Here is a 19470-nt window from a genome sequence, read left to right as displayed (position 1 = left end):
CCAGGGCACAGGCTAGAAGTATTCTGCTTTCCACCCAGCTCTGTGCTCCCTACATTGGTCTTGATGCCACCCTCTGCATTAAAACCCCTCCAAGGACTGCGTGAAGCATGCATTTTGGGGGAAAATACAGGGAGGTAGACGAGGGGAAGCCACTGCCAAGAGACGGTGGTCCCAGAAGGAAGCCTGTGCTCCCCGCAGGGAGAAAATCAGAAGCAGGTGGAGAGCCCCCACCCCAGGCCAGGTGGTGCTTTTTTGTGACGTGTTGCTGGGGGAACCCTTCAACGGTGCCGTGCACCCTCACCTGCAGCAGCCCTGGGGCAACCAGGGGAATCCCGCAGCACCTGTACCCGAGCTCCTGTAGGAACTCTTTCGACTCCACCCTGCGCTCGGTCACAGCTGCGGCCCCATCTCTTTGCACCCACGGACCAGGTGGGAGGGGAAGACTGACGCAGGCAGCTAAAATACTCTTTCCATCCATGACATTTACTGGCTTCATCCAGGATGAGACATGGAGATTAGGGAGTGTATATGATTACAACCTTGGACAAGCTTAGAGAGACACCTTTTCGGAACCGAAAGGTGGCTCTCCAGATGTTACAGACTCTCGGGAGGACTAAGAATTGAAGCCCCCAACACCTGGGTGGCGACCCAAGCCCTTGTGTTCTCTTCCAAACGCAGCAGGGTAATCCATGGTTCTTCGGCTCTTGCAAGGACCATTATGTTTCCCGAGTTGGCCAAGTCTCATGGGATTTGCTCTTCAACAGCCTCTGGATGGGCGGGGGGGGGGGTGGATTACCTTCCCCCACACACTCAATACTTTCAGCCACATTCTCGTGTCAACAGTTCTCAAATTAATGTAGAAATTAGATGGGCTGCACTGAAGGCCAATCGTGTTACCAAAGCGACACAGACCAGAATTAGCCGAGCTGATCTCTCCTGCACGTCGCGTGTTCCACCGCAAAGAAGCTGAGATGGCAACCAGAAGGAAATGGCTACTGTGGGCCCCCCTGAATAGGGGGGCGGGGGGAGAGAAAGAAAAGAGGAAGCCCAACTGGAGCATTAACCGTCATTCCCCACCCACCCATTTGCTCAGGTACTTCCTACAAAAGCCCAAAGCAAAAGATAAAGGCCCCAGGTACAACAAGATTCATTCCATGGTGCCATCACCTAAAAATGTCAACAAAGGAAGACACCAAAGTAGTGGGTTTTCTGCGTCCTTTGGCGCCGTCATCCAGTCAAAGGGAGACTGTAGTCATAAAACTGGAAGATGACTAAGATTTGGAGGGGCGGCAATGAAGAAATGAGCCCAGCGGCAGGACATTCCGCTAGCGACCGAGGCCAGACTCATTCACACTCTCATGTTCCTAAGTACTTGTGTGGGTGTGAAAGCTGGAAGTGGGCAGGAAGAAAATGATGCATTCAAAACATGGTGCTGGAGAAAAGCCTTGCAAATATCCTTGGGCCCTAGACCAAGTCAAGCCAGAAGCTTCCCCAGAAGCCAAAATGATAAAACGGAGACTCTCCTACTTCTGACACACCATGAGAAGACAAGACTCCCTGGAGTTACACTTGGGGAAGCCGAAGGCAGAAGAAGGAAAGGAAGACCAAGCAGGAGGTGGATCAATTTCACTAAGGAGGCCATAGCCTGGAGTGGCCAAAAGCTAAACGGGGCTGTCTAGAAACAGAGGAACTGAGTGACTCCAAAGGGGCCGTCTAGCCTGACCCCCGGCTCCAGACACTCTGCTCATGACATGGCCTATCATGCACATGCCTAGCCCATCCCTGAACAAAAGGACCTTTGGAAGGGCTCTCATTCATGGGGTCGCCCTCAGCCAAAGATGACCCGATGGCTCACAGCCACTACCATGCTATTTTCCAGCCACCATTTAAAATCTTTTGATTCATGCACGGTTTTTATGGTTGTTACGGCACTGAAGGCCCGCTTGATGCCTTTACGGACCTTTGGAATGGCTCCAATAACACGGTCGCTCTTGAGGACCTTCTCTGCATGTACAGGACCAAGGGAGCAAGGAGATCCCTCCCTCCTTGATTCGCTGGGGATCAGCGGCAATGAAACGGGTGAGGAGACCAGAACAACGCTGGTGTGAGACACCTATGGCAAACTTGAACACACACAGGCCTGACAGGGCGAGTCAGCCAGAAGAGCTTCTCTGGCTGGCCTCTCACCTTCCACAGCGAGGTCCTCAGCCAAGAGTTGGCGCACAACCCGGGAAGATGCGTTGCAGAGTCACGCCCCTTCTGGCTTAAGCCACTGAGAGAGTCTAATGATGTACCTGCTGCAGCACCAGGTCCTGCGACGGTTGATTCCCCTCCCCTCTGGCCACCGGAGGAGGCAGCCAAGATCCCTGGACAAGCACACCAAAGGCTTGGTGTGTGCGAACTCCAGGGACGGAGAGGACGGTGCATCCCAGTTCGTGGGGTGGCGGACATGAAACATAGAAACAGAGTGAGTCAGAAGGGGCCTCCCGGGCCATCTAGTCTGACCCCCGGCACCAGCCGGCACTGCTCACGACATGCCCACCATGTGCACTTCCAGCCTGTCCTTGAACACCCGCACCGATGGGGCCTCAACCCCCTCCCGGGGAAGAAGATTCCTGGAGAAGGCCAGGGGGATCCTCCGCCCAAGCCGGCTGTGCTCTTGAAAACGCCACAGGCAGCATGTCAAAACAGCAGGCGAGCCCCCCGGCAGCGCCCAGCCGAACCACGCCGCGCCGCTCCCGACAGCCCACTTGCATCAGGGCTGCCGAGCGCCACGAGAGAGGGAAGAGCCGCTGGCGTGCTCGCTGGGCGTGAGGAAAGCCTTTCCCAACACACGTCAGATGGAGGGAGCGGCGGGCTGGCCGTGTTCACCTTTGGATCCCTGCCCGGGGTTTGCTCGGTTAAGCATCTGGCAGGGCGCGCCGGCTGGCTCCCCTCCAGGAGAGCTTTTTTCCTCACTCTGAATGCTGCTGCAGCCCAGCTGATTGGCTGCGGGTTTGGCGAACAGATGCTGGGAAAAAGGGAACACAAGAATGTAAACAAGACGGGTGAACCGGAGACATGAGACGGGGCTGTCCCAGGCAGGAGGGCTTGGCAGAATCACCCGCGACTCCTTTGCCCGGGCTTCCAGAGCGCCGCGTGGTGTTTCCTGACTGCACGATCACGGGCTCGCCACATCCGGAGGAGAGTTCTGCACCCTGAACTTTGATCACGGCCCACTGTGGTTCGAACCCCTTTCTAGGCACCAGGCGAGTTTCTGCGACAGGGACAAATGTCTGGTGCAAAGCTCCAGGGAATCCTTTAGGAGCATGGGCAAACGGGACCAAAACCAGCCTGTTTTTCGGAACGGCGATGGAACTTGGGAACAGAAAAGCTTGAGTTCTCCAAGGCAAGAATGGGGCAGAAGTGTTGAGGAAGGGGCCCAAGGAAATGGGGCAAGAATTCCAGGAAACTGTGAGAATGGGACTGCCACAGATGCAAGTAAAAGGACGCCAAAGAAGCAACATCACCTGCGGCTCAGGGACGGGATGCAAACAGGGTAGCTCTTCTACCCATCCTAGCAGGAACTCAGAAGGAATTAAGACACTCTCAGCTCTGCCAAGCTCCTGCCCATAACATTTTCCCAGCATGAGTTTCCATGCAAAAGATCTTTGAATTTTGCAAAGGAAACGGCATCTAAATACAGGCCTTGTGGGTTTAGGGGATCTCCCTCATATTCCAGGCAGACCACTCCCTCCAACATGCAACAGGCTAACCACAAACACCCCCACAAGGAGCTGAAGCATGTGGTGTGTTCATTATCGGGCCCTCTGCCTGCCACTCCCCGGTTATCTGTTCTTCTCTGCCACCTCACTGTCTAGATAATGTAAAAAAGGAAGAGATGACTTTTTTTTACACTGGGAGGTTCATTTCAAAGGGCCTGCAGGACTCTGTGGAAAACCTGGAGCAGTAACTCATGCAGAGAGGCAACAGACAGATTTGTTCGAGGGTGGGTGAGTCTGCCTTATCCAAAGGCAGAAGTGACTGTGGTTCTCTACCAGCCAAGCACCAACAGCCCTCAGAGGGATGCAATGGGAAAGCTCTCTGCGCAGGAGGGAAAGCACTGACCTGGGTCCCACCAAAGGCAGAGGCCGGGCAAAACTTCATTCCGAGAACCCCCAGACTTTTGGAGAAGCACCTCTTTCAGCCTGCATTGCAAAGCAAATATTCAGGGTCATGCAAAAAGGGGGGTGGGGGGGCAAAGCCACTGCCACTGCCCCCTTCCAGCTCTCTGATTCTATGATGCTTTCAAAGGCGGCCTTCTGGCGGCCTCCCTGAATAGAAATGATAAGTAAAAACCTGCTTTCCCCAGGAACAACTGCAGCATCCTCTGCACTATTCCTAAGCAGGGACAAGAGAATCTGAAACACCCATGAGATTCCAAAATGCAGATTCTGGAGGGGAAAGAGATGGACAGATACAGCAAAAGACCCCAGAGGCTCCTTCTGGAACCCCTGGAAAAGGCTGAGATATTTTTGCTAGTCCGTCATGGCAAAAGCCACCCCCTTCTCTCCATCTGGATTCCATCTGCTGCTATTTGGACAGAAAGGAGCAGGGGGCATTTCCCCATCAACCCCCCTCCCCTCTAAATTCCCAGCGTATTTACAACTCGTACTTCAAAGGCACCTATGCCTCTGCGGGGGCTGGGGTGCAAAGGGCCATTTCCTTCTATTAGCTTTAAAGTTTTTCAGACTCAGTACCCCGTCTGAGCTGATCAAACAGGGCAGCCGGAAAGGAGACGGCCGGAAAGGCAGGGGGGTTGTCAGAAAGTGAGGAGGGTAGGCTTTTAAAACAGGTTTCTGGGTGCGGGAAGCTGGTGCTTTCAGATTCGTGCCTTCCCTTTCTTTGGCCCGTGGTCGGTGCCCTGCAGCCCTGGAGTTCAAAGAAAGGTTTAATGTGTATCCGCACAGTGATGGGCATCTTGTGCACAGATCCTGTGGACTGATTCCCCTACCCAGAGGAGGCGTGACAGAGAACATCTGTAAAACATCTCTCAGAGTTATCTCCCCCTGCAAAAGGTGTGTATCAGAAGATAATGCCAGACCAGGGAGAGAAAGACAGAGAAGAATGATGCAGAAGAAAGTTGCGCTTCATTTTCGACACGAGAATTTAGCCTTGGTAACTCTAAACAGAGCATGACATCTGGAGCAAAGGAACGCAAACTTCTGTATCACACAGAACTCTTTCAGAAGCTGACAGGCAGAGCAAAAAAGAGCAGGCTTGGGCAATTATTTGCAAGCGTTCCCTGCAAAGGAATCAGGCTTTGCTCGATGAAATAAGAGCGCCACTCAAAAACAGGAAAACATCACGACTGAAGAAAATGCATCTAGCAACAGCTGTTGGGCTTAACCCTTCCTAAAAGAACTCATTCTCATGCTCACAAACATCCTTCTAAGATACCGTTTGGCATTGTCCTTCTCCGTGTAAGCTTGCCCATTATAATTCTCAGTGCCTACTTTTATAAAACAATGAGAGCTGCCTAAAACTAATTTTTTAACCAGGAAAATTAATTGGCACAGCACAAACCAGGAAACTTAGCCTAAAACTAATTGTTTAACCAGGAAAATTAATTGGCACAGCACAAACCAGGAAACTTAGCCTGAAACTAATTTTTTAACCAGGAAAATTAATTGGCACAGCACAAACCAGGAAACTTAGCCTAAAACTAATTTTTTAACCAGGAAAATTAATGGCACAGCACAAAAGAGAGAGAGAGAGAGAGAGAGAGAAGAAATTACACATACCACTTCCCCTCTTATCTCACACCCAAAATACCAGGGGCCCCCGCCACGTGTCCAGGCTGAACCCAAACCCATCGCTGACAGCTTGCTTCTGTTTCAGAGACAAAGTTTGCTGTTGAGAATCAGCAAGTTTATTTTCTGAGAACTCTATGATCCATCCCTCCCCCCTCAAATCGTTTCTGATCTAATTAAAGCGCATCACAGAACCAACGCCAGAACAAGTTTGTTCTAAATAGCAGGGGTTTTATTGCAGCATCCTGGCTGACACTGGTCGGTTTTGCCCGGGGAAAAATATTTTCAGTCTAATAAGCTTCTTTTGCGGACTTTGACATTGCTGGATTTCAAATGGAAAAATTTGGACTCTCTCCGTTTGTTTTTTGTTTTTTTTAAAGAAAACCCTTCTGCCCCCCAGAACGGGGCTGGGCAGAATTCAGGCTTGCCGAATTGACTCCATTTTCTTCCTCAAACTCTGAGCCAGAAACAAAAGAGTTACCCCAGAGGTACGAACTGAGCTGCACTCCTCGTTTTGGACACCCCACCCCTTGCTGGTCTCTCCAAACGTTCGTCATTGCCGTGGCGTAATCGAGTAGGGGAAAAGTCGTTTTGTTCTTGCTGTTGCTAAACCACCCAGAGGCAGGAAGTCTGGCCCAGCGGCCTCAAATCACACACCTGTCCACCTTCCTCCGTCCCTGCCTCAGACCACGCAAGCAGCACTTCTGAGCATGTGCAGAGTGTGTTTGCTGCCCAGGCTGGTACACTGAGCTAATGGCTCACCCCTTGGGAAATTAAGCCACAGAATGGTGAGACCCCAAAACAGCAGAACAAGATGAGCCTTCGAATCAACCACCTCCAGTATCTGCATCCTTGCCACATCCAGCCACAAGCCCAGCCCACTGCTCTCTAGGAACAGGAGTAGTTCAACACACCTGAAAGCAACCCCCCCAGCACACTGGCCCAGCACCTCTGGGCTCTGCTCTACGGTGGGTTCCCCCACAAGCTCACCTAGGCAACGCTAAAGCTGTTGCTGCAGAGCTGTCTCACCTTTTGCCAGGTGAGTTCCAAGAAGAAAGCCGTCCTTGGGCCAGTCTGAACCTTTTGCCCATTCATTCACTGGCATGACACCAAGTTCTAGTAGGATGCATGTAAAAGGAAACGATCCAACAGCATTCTTTGACCCCACGCCTTGTTTCAGAAGCCATCACTCCCCATGTGCGAGCTTCCCCTCCCCCACTCATCCAGCTGCACATCTCCAAACAAACATACACCTGAAAATCAGTGCATTGCTATGTTTACATCTATTAATAGCGCCTAAATCTGCTAGGAAAGGCTCAGAACACGCGGCAAACAGACAGACAGACACTGGCCATTTGGATGACGAGGTCTGGCTCTGCTCCCAGCTTAGCCCCCCCCAGCTTTGAGCAAAAGGCCAGCTGGCCAGAGCTTCCCCCTTGTATGCCCTTGGAAGAGTTATCTACCCGGTGAGCAAAACATCCTTTTAAATGTCACATCTCACTGATACAACACCCAGGAAAGAGCTTTAGTTAGGATTATCTTGCAAAGATGCACCATTTGAACAGCACCGAGCAGTCCAACAGGTAGCTTCACCACCAAAGTTTGTTGGGCTTCCTCAGACTGCGGTGCAGGGAATCAAGATGCAAACGCTGCTACATCCACGTGAAGAACAAGATGGAAACGCGGTTCTAGCCCTCGTCAGTTGGAAAGATCATCTGAAAAGCAACGCCTAATGCAACCTGGACCGATAGGGTGGGGTTAGGTGGGGTGGTGACCAGAGCACTGTAACCCCCCCACCCCCCGCTGAAAAGAGTAACACAAGCAGCTTTAAAAATACAAGTCAGTGGACACAACTGCGCAACAGGAATGCGGACTGCGGATTCTCCATCTCCGGAGAGCAGAATCAGTTGCGCTGGCGAAGGCTCATGGGAGATTCCATTCAACGCATCCAGGCTGGCATTAAAGGGGTCATTTGCCCACATCTAGCACCGATTTAATCAGGACAGCATCCCCTGGACTGGAACGCGCCACAAGCACCCGCGGAAGCCAACCAGCAAAGACATTTTGCGGCGATGTACCTGTTTGAATTGCTCCTCATAGGTCCAGTCCCCGTGGTCCAGGCCCTGGGGATGCACCTGCAGCAGGCCTGGCTGGGTGACGCTGGAAGAGAAGCGCTCATGCCCCCCCAGCATCCTGGAAGGCTCCCCTCTGTACTGTGGCAAGGGGGGCTGCTTCCGAAGGAGCTGGGGACCCGGGCTCGACCTGGCTGCCTCTCCAGAACCTGGCGCTTCCTCAGCCATTTCCTCGTCCTCTTCGTAATCTTCCTCCTCCTCCTCCTCCTCGCCCATGTCTTCTTCGAAGTCCTCGCTCCATTTCCCTTTCCTGAAGAGGAGAGAGGAACAAGGATCCTCAGGCACACCTGAAGTCCAACCTACCCGAAAGACAGAAGGGTTAATCCCTCTGCCACAGAGGGGAAAGGTGGAAAGACCTCAAGAAGATCCACAAGATCCTTGCCCCTTCAAATCTAACCGGTTCCCCCAATTTCCATCCAACTGCCAGGGGCCTTCTCAAGCCAGCCAAGGTATTCTGTAATTCACGCACTGCAACTCACTCCAACGTCAAGGGTTGAAGTGGCTTTTTATAGATCCAACAGATGTTGGCATCTGCTTGTTCATGGCCACCCTACACACAGCAAAAGGTCTTTGGACATGCAGCGTTCCCCCTGGTGCTTTCCCGGTTCTCTGCTTCAAGCATGTGTAACCACTTGGGAACGTGTCCCACTCTCCCCCGGGGCCGTCCACCCAGGGCCAAGCTGCATTCCAGAGTGGAACGGGCTGTGGATCTTCTTCCAGCCCCCAGAATTCCCTTCCAGCCTGGCAAGAAGGTTGACCTCAGCAGACAGACTTTCCCTCTGACTCTAGGGCAAAGAGAGGGGCTGTTTGTGGCTTCTGCAAAGGAAAACAAATCAGGGACCCAAACACTTCAGGACTCAGTCCTCTCCTTCCAAGCTTTGCATACAGAACATCTTTCCAGGGATATGAAAGCCTCGAGACCATTTGCATCGGTCAACTTCACCTGACTGCACGCAAGAACGCTGCGATGCTTGGGCTGCAGCCACAACGATTCTCCATTTCTAGCTTAAAGTTGAGCAGCCCTGTATTCAAATCCTGCCTTGACAGTAAATGAATGCCCCCCCCCCCCGCCGAACATAGAAATACTGTTAAACTACCTTAACTCCAAAGTATTCCCTGGGTATGTTAAATCCTCAAAGAATAACAGCCCTCATTAGCTCAGCCTTTCCTACATGGGGAGCCCTCTGGAGGTGCTGGATTGCAATTCCCATCATTCCCAGCCAACATGGCATTGGGGGAGGCTGTCTTGGTTAAATCTGGTTACCAGCACAAGCTCACTTGCAATGAAACTGGTTCCTGGAAGTTCTATGCAGCTTCTCTTGCTAACAGACACAAATTTTCAGTTTAGAAAATAAGTAAGCCTTTTTGGTTCCGTCTGGGACAAAAGACTCGATGCGGAGCCCTTAAACCTTACTGGAACTTACTCCTGAGTAAGTACATATAGAGCTGCTGCCCTACTGAGACACTGCAAGACGCATCCTTGGTGGGCGCGTCACATACAAGGGGCCCTGCAAAGAGTGGTCTCCGGAACCACCAACAAACCAAAGAGGCAACACTCGCCTCAGAATTTTGTAGCTCAGAACTACACACGCCTGGCCCTCACACCCTTTTAAATGTTGTGTGTTGCTGTTGTTATGGTTTGTTTTGTTCTTTGGTGTTTTGTTCTTTGTAAGCCGTCCAGAGACTTTTAGTAATGGGAGGGCATATAAAACCTTTAAATAACAAATAAATAAATAACCTGCAAATTCTTAAAGTAGGATCAGGAACTCAATCAAAAGTTTGAGGCATTAAGAACTAGCCAGACTGGTTCTGCCTCAGGAGCGGTGATTTTTATTGCCTTCTGTCCCCAACATGAGGGGCCCAGAAGCCGGCAAACGGGGAGACCAGCATGCGGGTCGTCCGCAGAAGAGGAATTTTTCCAGGGATTCCCTACCCCCACCACTAATCACCTTTCCTTTCTCATTAAGTTCAAGCGAGAAATTTATTCTATAAATTCTATAAAATGTTCTGTCTCAAGGCGGTACCTCTTCCCTTTCCTTGCCTGAACTTGTTTCAAAAGGAGGAGACCCAGAGTATATAACCCAGTTCATGCCTCTTTCTTGCCAAAGAAGCATTTAATTTATTATATTTATACTCCACCTTCGTACCTTTCTAGGAACGCCAGGCAGCTGACACAATTCTCCTCCTCTCCACTCTATCCTCTCAACAACAACCCTGTAAGGTAGGTGAGGCTGAGAGCCAGGGGCTGGCCGAAAGTCACCTGGTGGGCTTCCTGGCAAGGTAGGGACTTTGGATGCCAGTCCTATATTCTAACCATCACGCTACATGGGCTCTTGTGAATCATTGCTCCAACGGAACAGATTAAGGCCAAAATGCTCTCTTTCGCCGCAAAATCGGGTGACCCGGCGGCAGTTCATTCAGGACATTTTTTACCACTCTGCATCCAAAGAGGTAAAGGTCACACAGCACCATTTCCCCTCTCCAGCCAGCCGATTTTCTCACCGAGGGGCTCGTGCTAGCACTTACATCTCCTCTTCCTCGGAGCCTCCTTCCTGAAGGTAATGACCGTCTTCCTCTTCCTCCTCCTCCTCCTCCTCACCACCACCTCTGGGTTCTTCCTCCTCCTCCTCCTCCTCCTCCTCCTGCTCCTCCTGGGAATGGCTCTCCTCCGACGACGCTGCCGGGCTGGTGGACTGGCCGAGGCCTGCGGCTGCGGCCCGCATGGCTGCCAGTGCGGCCATCTGGGCCCTCTGGATTCCAGCTGGCTCTGTGTCCCCCATCTCCTCCACAGAGAGAGGATTCTGGCTGGGGCCCCGGGGCAAGGTCGGGGCCCCGGGGGCCAGCAGGGCAGCGGTCTGGCTAGGCGCAGGGGGCAGCAGGGATGGCGGCGGCGGCGGCGCCTCCCTCTCCTGCTGCAGGCGGGCACGCTGCTGGCGCTGCAAGTTCTCCATCACCGCCTGCAGCTTCATGGCCCTGCCTGCAGGGGGCAGCACCCAGGCAGAGGCCGCCCGGACCTCGGGGGCCGTGTGCTGCTCCGAAGGGGAGGGAGCCGCCTGCTGCCTGGGAGGCGGAGGGGCCGTGGGGCACCGGCTGGGCGGGGTCAACGCCGTGAGGGATGCCGAGCGGGGGTCCCTCTGCCCCAGCAGTTTGGGGAAGCGGGTGAAGGGACCCGGAGGACCGGCGCGTGCCCCCAGTCAGTCCACGGATGCGGAGAGCTCTAAAGGCAGAGCTGGGCGAGCCCACGGAAAAGCCACAGAAACCAGAATGGGGTTTTCACACAGCAGCGAGGGAAAGGGAGTCAGTCCTCGTTGTGCCACCTGGAAGCGGAAACGCGGCCCAATCCAGTGCTTCTGCCAAGCGCCGTTCCATCCAAGGGAGCTGAAGTCGGGAGCTGAGTGATGCAGGTTGTCCTTCTCCTCTCCTTCATCTAGGTGTCAATGAAAAGGCTGTCGCAGAGAAACAAAACGCAGCAGCACGCATTAGCACAATGAGGACTAGAAACCTGAATTGCAAAAGGTTGGGTTTCCTCATTTCTCAGGAGCAGTCCTTGCCCTAGAGAAGGACTGTTTGGAGGAGGAGCACAGCCATGAAGTGGAGCAGAGGGGAAAAGGTGAGTAAGGAGCAGATGGTAAAGGGGTTACTCATACCAGAAAGAAACCACTTGGACTAGAAGCTTGAAGCTGGTGATTGGGTGATGACAGGAGACACATTCTACCCAGAATAAGCCTCATTAATCCTAAACAGGCAAGACATCACAGATTTAGCAGCTTCCAGACAAACAGAAGAATATTTTACAAAAGGAAGCTTTCTGGAGGGGCAGGAAGGAAAGAATAAAACTGTGTTGTAAGGCTCAAGCCATGGTTTAAAATTGTCCTCCCTCCCTTCCTCTAAACAACAAATGCCATATTCATGCAAGCAACTTTAGTGTCAGTGACTGGTCCAGCTAGCAGGACCAGCTCTCCACACCAAGTTACCAGACCTCAAGAATTCTTATGACCCCACTAGTTCCTGTATGCCTCTACTATTTCATTTCTATTACATTTATATCCCACCTTTTCCCCTGCATGGAACCCAAGGCGGCTTATGCAATCCTCTTGCTCCTCTCCTTACAACAACCCTGTGAGGTAGGCTGGGCTGAGAGTCTGTGACTGGCCCAGAGTCACCCAGTTGGCTCCATGGCTGAGCGGGGACTCGAACCCAGATCCTCTGAGTCCCAGTCCAACACTTGTCTGCCTGTGGGGACAGTGAAGACGAAAAACCAAGAACCAACTATTTTCTCATGAGCTTTCTGTTCCCCCGGGTCAACTTTTTCCTCAGCGCAGGCAACCCAAACAGGGGTTTTTGTATGGAAAATATGGAACCAAATCTGCTGAGCAACCTCAGAAAGGGCGACATTTCCCCTGGGAAGAATTCTGAAAAAGCCTTCTGCAATGCAAATGCACACCATACAGGGCTGAAAATAGCCAGAAATTAAGCTCTCCGTGGCCGGGCACTACGACCTGCCCCTAACACCACGCGATCTCATCCAAGCACGTTCATTTCACTACACTCCCACCATACACACTATTTTAACTGACAAAATTGGACAAGTCATAAGCAGACTGCAATGCTTCTCTACCAAGCAGAGTGCTAGAAACCAGAGTGCGAAGAAGTGCGAAAAGGGAATCTCACGCCTCATTAATTACCCGTGAACAGAGCTGGCTTTGCACAGGTTCAAACAGCCCTGGCCCAACTCATCTGTGGCTCTGAATTGTTTGGGCTGCCGGTTATCAAAGTTGGCTTCCACAGCCTGAAGCAGACATAGACTACATGGATACATAATCAGAAATTAATTCATTAAATTTATTTAAAAAGATAAAGATCTATGACATGTGCACTCAAAAGATCCCTATAGAAAGCAGCCAAGTTTCAAGAGCGGATGTTTCACCATCTTGGCACAATGGCCCTGATAGACGATTCCTGCATTAGCTCTTTTATCATTTTGGAGCACATTTCAATGGCGTTCATGGGAGCGGATCTAGGAGAGGAGCATGGGGAATGTACATATAGTGCTTTTTAAGGAATTCATCCCAACTACAGGATGCGGAAGGGCCACAGGGCAGAGCCCCTCAGTTCAACCCCAAGCATCGGGAAATCTCCCACCTTGGAGAATGACTGCCAAGGAGAACTGGTCCTACCAAGCCATCCCTTGTCTGAATACAAGGAAGAAACATAGAAACAGCGCGAGTCAGAAGGGGTCTCCCGGGACATCTAGTCTGACCCCCGGCTCCGCTCATGACATGCAGCTTCCTACAGAAACAGGGGCCTATAAATGCCCCCAGATGGCTGACATATGACTCAGGAGAGACCAGCCGTAAAATCCAATATACAATATCCTTCCAAAGCAAGCCCTCATGCCACCGGCTACCCCCTCAAGGAGCAAAGGATTTGGTTTACCTGGCCTGACTCTCCGAAGAAGGACAGGTTGACCATCACCTTTTCTCAACTGCCATGGAACCCTTGTGCCTTTGTGGAATCTCAGCGGGAAGTGGGTCCTGAAAGCTTTGGACTGGGGACCTGGGTGATCCAGGTTCCAGTCGCACTTGGCCATGAAAGTCACTGGCCAGTTGCTCCCTCCCAGCCTAGCCTACCTCACAGGGTGGTTGTAAAAGGATAAAACGGTGTGGAAGAGGACCATGGACGCTGGCTTGGGTTCCTTACAGGAGGAGAAAAGGCAGGCTACAAGCACGATATAAAAATAATCATCCCAGTGCGATGCCGAGGCCTTGAAGTTAAACACTGCACCCAACACCCATGATCTGGACATGGCCCACAGAAAGGAATGGACACGGGCCCACACTAGCAAGTCTGAGAAGAATCTGGGTTGGGGTTGGGGATTTGCCCGTTTCCTCAGCCTGGCTCTGGGCTAGCCCCACTTTCTCCCTGCCCTGAGTCCACTGAGTCTTTCCGGGCGTGCCCAGCAGGAAGCGAGTCCACAAAGATCACACCTCACTGCAGTTCTGCTTCACACCTGTGATTTGTGGCCTTGCACACTTTGTGGAAGAACATTTTGGGGCCAGGGATGGCCCGCAAGCAATTCTTGAGCCTCTGCAGGCTTGATCTGTCTTCCTAGCCAGAGCCAAGTCCAGAAAGTAGACTGGACTACTACAAAGTAGTACCAACCAGGTACAGTCCGGAGTTCCTTATTACCTGAGCCAGTTCACCTAGGTCAGGCCTAACTCCTGAACAAAGGAGGCCTGCTTCAATGCCTGAATGGGCTAACGCAAAATTTCACATTTCTTAGACATCTTCAAACTGAAAAGTCGCATGAATAGTTTAACTCTCCCAACAATGGCTCTGATGCACAAATCAATTTGATCAACAAAGCTTTTGTTCTCTTTGCCTTTGTTAAAATTCATCATGTAGTTTCAATATCATCGTACTGTTTGATGGATGGTGCATTATTTTGAGTACACCAACCAAAAACAAAGGAGAAGAACCTTCTGAAGTGTGGGGGAAAGATACGTTACAATTAACCAAATAAATTAGCTATGACAGAGAGGCGGATGGATGGAATAATAGGAGTAATTATCTGAATTTAAAAACACAGGGTAAGCATAAGGGAGATCTTCCAATTAGGCTAAAATCCCCGCATTCCTGACCACTGGCCATGTTGCCGAGGCTTCTGGGAACTGTAGTCCCAGCCATCAGGAGCTCGACCTTCTGTCCATATCTGAACCCTATGGTGTCATTCTTGGGGGCTATCCTATTTCATTTTGGACAGAAGGAAAAGGCCTAAAATGTATTCCAACCTGTGGCAATGCAATTTGCTGGCATTTTTCCCAGTCTAAACCGATTTAGGATTGTGACACAGCCAACCTTGAATAGTTCCAACTCATCATCTATCAGCTCTCCTCTTATCATTCATACCCCAAACATCACCCAACAACGAACATGATGTTACAAAACATACTTACAGGCAAGAAAAACTACCACCAAACATGACTAGGAATGTCTCCATCTTTAACCAGCCTGCTATGTCCGAGAAGGTTCCATGAGGATTTTATTTTCAAAATTTCAAAGCCCCTGGGTGTTCTGGGGTCCACAAATGCTGCACAGCATCAAGTCACATTCACTCCCGCAAGATTTTAAAACAGGTGTTGACCACCCAAGGCCCACATCAATGAATTCAGCAAGAAATGGCCACAGAGGCATAAGGGCGGCAAATTTTACTGGAAAGGCGTCCCTTTCAAACCTTCCCTGCTGGGTTTCCATGCAACACCAGTGGCCAGCAGTCAGGGAGTTTGGAGACAGGTGTGTGATGCATGGGCAGAGAGAAGCAGGGAGCAAGTGCAGAGTTCAAGCCTGAGCAGAAGGCCAGGTTATCCTGATTTGCAATAGATTAGCAAGGATTTCCACTTCAGACAGATGCAAAACCCCCATCCCCTTCCCCCTGCCCTCAATTGCATGTCTGAAAAGGAAGAAGGCCTAGGATGAAGACCAGTGCAGAATGGTTGTAAGCACCATGCATTTTTGGAATTGGGGCCAATTTATGGATGCGACTCCTACAGGTTCTAAGGAACCCCATCCATTAATTCTATGTAGTCTTTAATTTTGCATGTTGGTCTTTTGCACCTGGCTTTGCATGGGGGATCCGGCAGTTCCAAATCAAAAAATAATGCTAAGGTCTGTGCACTCATGCCCTCCCACTAGAGTACACTGGAGCATGGCTAAAGTGCTTTTTTTCTCCCCCAGGCTAAGAATCAGCAGCAACTGATTTCTACTGTTTAAGACTGGAAGAGATAGACTAGAAACTTGGAAATTTAAGACTTAAGGCTCGGCTTTTCCAATTGGGTGCACTCCCAAAGCTGAGGTTTGGGGCCCATCAGTTTGGGAAGCATAATTTTCATTACCTCTTTTCCCTCATCTGATGAGCGGGACATGAGCAAGAGCAGAACATTCTCCAGGTAGCCTCAGATTGCTTCTTCCTGTCCCACCTGCAGACCATCCTCAGGCAAGGAGGTGTGACAGCTGTCACACTGTCACATGGAGGGGGAGCACAGAAAAGAGCTGAGCTGGCATCTTAAGCAGCATCAGCAGCAGCATCTTCTAAGCACTGCTCTGTGCTAGAGACCTTAATTCTTTAATGATCTTGTGGGCAGCAGAGGGCAATTTATGCAAAGTCCCTTGTTAGCTTAGCAAAAAAAGCAGGTAGGTTTTTGAAGCCTTCCAGGGCATGGGGAAAGAATGCCCGCCAATTTAGGAAAACAAAGGCCAGGTACAGCACTTACTATCCAGTCCAAGAGCAGGTGTGACACACCACTGAAAAGATCAATGCACCGTGTACAAGATCAAATACAGGCTTCCAGGTGGAGCTTCCCAAGCACAGAAAGCTCCTTGGATTTTTCCCTGTGCGCCCACACAACCCAGCCCCACACAGTTGACATTTTAGACTGTAAGCTCCTGGGGGCAGGGACCTCTTCCTTGCTGGACTTAAAGTGCAATGCATGCAATAGTCCACTATTGACTGACTGTGACATAAGAAAGGCCTTACTGGATCGGAATGGTGGGTCTTTTCAGCCAAGCCAGCCCAGATTTGACTGACGTTTTAAAATGTTTTGCAATATTTTGCGAGAAGCAAGAGATGCAAGGGACCCCACAATGGAAAATTACTTCCTGGGTTGTAAGGAAATAAGGACAACACAGTCCTTAGGAATTCGTAAGATGCACCGTTAAGGCTAGAGAATGGGAGTGGACCAGTGTTTGCTTCCCCTTTGGATCAGTAAAAAAAGCTTTTTGGCTTGGCTTGCTGGCTTGAGTCATTTCAAGAACTCTGCTCTGTCATTTCAAGAATTTTGTCGTATTAACTCTGCCTTTGGCCACGAGGACTAGAATAATCTGGTATGAGAACTCTGTGCACACATGGTCAGATATGGATGATCCTCTATAACTTTTTATTTATCATAACAAAGAAAGAACTGATAAAATTGTTAAGGCTGATCCACAGGGATGCTCTGACCCAGACATCACATCTCTGTGCTTACCCCCCCACACACAAAGACACACACACACAGAGCAGCTGCCACATTCTGTCGCACTTTAGCATGACCCAAAAAAATAGAACCAAAAAGCCAAGTTTTGCAGATATCAGTTAGTTCAATTTTCAACAGTTGGGGTGGGGGGGTTCATCTTTTAATTTCCTGGTATAAACACAGAAACAGAACAAGTCAGAAGGGGTCTCCCAGGCCATCTAGTTTGACCCCCGGCTCCAGCCAGGGGGTCAGACTAGATGGCCTCGGAGGACCCTTCTGAACAGAAAACCTGCAACTCTCTCTTGGCAAGGAAAAGTTCTGTACATACAGTAAATGTGGCTGCAGTTGGAGCAAAGACACTCCCCAAAAAAACCCCTAGGCCTTACTGACCACTGGCAGAGAGGTTATGTACCTCTGAGAAGACACACAGTCTCAAGACTTTTGAGTTAGTTCCACAGTAATAGAGGAAAGCCACAAACACTTCTCCATGTGCTCCCGTTCAAGAAACCATTGAAAAACAAGGAAAGTAAAGGAGAACCCCATTTCTCCACCCTGTCCTTGCATCTCAGCTTTACCCCCAATATTGCTTTTAGAAATATTTACTTTTTTAAGCATTGGTCAATCCTACACAACAGACTGGCACGTGCGCCAAAGAACTGTACCCAAAATGGAAGGGTACGATTTGTGGGGCTGGCATGAAGGTTCCTCTTTTAGCACAGCTATTTCCACAAAAAAAAAAAAAAAAAAACAGGTTAAATAATTAAACTGGAATCCCACCATGCAAGCAGAGGATATCTGCTGTCTCTCTGCACGATTCACAGCTCTACACTAATGCGACAACCCAGTGCTCCCCTGTCACCACACCAGCTTTGCCTCCTTCCAAAGAAGCAGTGTTAGGTTTTAGAGTTGGAACAGGCCACAGAGGTCAGTTAGTCCGACTTACTGCTCAACAGTGAAGTATCCTGAAGAACAGAGACTCATACAGGAACACACCTTCTCAAGAATAAGCCAGGAGTTGAAAGACCAAAGTGCATCTGGAATTTAATAACCTCCAAAAACGTCGCTCAGTTACCAGAGGTGTAGGAAATGTTGGTTTAGACTGCTAGTCTAAATACACTTACTAAGAAGTAAAACCAGTACAGCACAATAGGCCTTCTTTTGTTAACAGTGCATAATCTTTAAGACATTTCTTATTAGGGTGGTTAGCTATAGAATTTAAAGACAAGTACCAGTTAATTGTTTTTCCAAAGAAACTGGACTTCAGGAAGATAATATTTATGTTATCTCTGTGTGTGTACGCTCTTATAAAATAAACAGCTTTTACAAAACTATACACCAAAGCAATTAGAGAGAGTGAGAGAGAGACCATTTGGGTGTGAGAATCACCCTATTGCCTAGAACAATCCAGTCTATGTAGGATTTTTTTAAACTCAGGAATTAAAATAGCACTACTAACCCAGAGAGAAAAAAGCAAGCCATGCAAACGTGGGAGAGATTTAGAAGGTTTTGCAAACAGACTTTTTAAAACGAAAAATGATCCAGTACCAAACGAAACCTCACACTCTTCTTTTAAAAATAAAACCAGCAATTAAGCGTACACAGACATTTCCAAAGTTAATTGAGGGACTTCATAGGGAAAGCGCCTCGGGCCTGCTTGGGGGGTGGTGGGGGAGGCGTTCAAATAATTGCACCCAAAGGAAAAAATATTGCATGCACGAAGCAGCGCATTTGCCCAATGCATTTTTAAATGGAAATGCTGTTTTGAAAAAGTTAGTCCAAGACCAGCGTAAGGAAAAGAGGGAAGAGGGTGGAGGGCCGGGGGAGGGGGGGGGGAGAGGTCTGGAGCCCCAGAAAGTAATATGTTCCTTCCCAGGTCTACTCAGAAGGAGCACATGTCCCCACGCTGGACTTTTGCTGAGCATTTTCGACATCTGCTGCCCGTCCAGCCCCTCTCCCCCCATGAAAACAGCCCCCTTGCTCGACTCCCAAGACCCACCCGAGCCTTAGAAGGAATCATCTATTTGAAGAAAGAAGGAAGGAAAAACAGCCAAAGCAAGTTCAGGAAAAGGAGAGGCGCTGCTGGGAGGGGGTTACCTTGCAGAGGGGGCGCTGGGGGGGCTCTCATTTTCTCCCCCGTCGCCGCAGCGCCCCACCCCCGACAGCTGAGCCGGCAGGCTGCAAAGGAGCGCAGAAGTCCGCCCGCGCCTCCCCCGGATCCGTGCGCGCGCTGGTTTCTTTCCTTTCCTCCTTCCCTTTTCCTTCCTTCCTTCCTCTTCCTCCCTCCCTCCTCCTCCTCCTCCTCTAATTGCGCTGCTCTGGAAGCTGCCTCTCTCCTAGGCTCGGCTTGGCAAGTTTCCCCCCGCGGGCTGCCGCCGCCGCCGCCTCCTCCCGCGGTGCCCAAGGCGTGCGCCGCGAATCATAGGATGACAAAATAGCAATCAGATGCAAATTCCTATCCGCTGAATCAGGGCCCGGCCAGGGAGGGGGCCGGCCCGGCCTGGCCCGGCCCAGGGAGCGTCGCGCAAGTCCGCCCTC

The 19470-nt window shown here is 50.5% G+C and overlaps 1 protein-coding gene across 1 annotated transcript in view; it reads right to left on the bottom strand.

Annotated features, from left to right (window-relative positions):
- ARID3A (AT-rich interaction domain 3A) overlaps window positions 1-19212 on the bottom strand; it is an 83730-nt gene extending 64518 nt beyond the window's left edge. Inside the window, exons 1-4 of the mRNA XM_044453431.1 lie at window positions 19030-19212; window positions 10558-11370; window positions 10451-10512; window positions 7871-8174 (exon numbers count right to left, since the gene is read on the bottom strand). Of these exons, the coding sequence (XP_044309366.1) occupies window positions 7871-8174; window positions 10451-10512; window positions 10558-10893 (702 nt within the window). The 5' untranslated portion in view covers window positions 10894-11370; window positions 19030-19212. The remainder of the gene's footprint in view (window positions 1-7870; window positions 8175-10450; window positions 10513-10557; window positions 11371-19029) is intronic.
- Between the last annotated feature and the right edge of the window lie 258 nt (window positions 19213-19470).

This window comes from Varanus komodoensis, unplaced genomic scaffold, assembly GCF_004798865.1.
Source record: "Varanus komodoensis strain SLA01 unplaced genomic scaffold, ASM479886v1 scaffold79, whole genome shotgun sequence".
In the NCBI taxonomy this organism is placed as follows: domain Eukaryota; kingdom Metazoa; phylum Chordata; class Lepidosauria; order Squamata; family Varanidae; genus Varanus; species Varanus komodoensis.
Note: the sequence above shows the minus strand (reverse complement) of the source record. Positions and strands in the feature narration are given on the sequence as shown.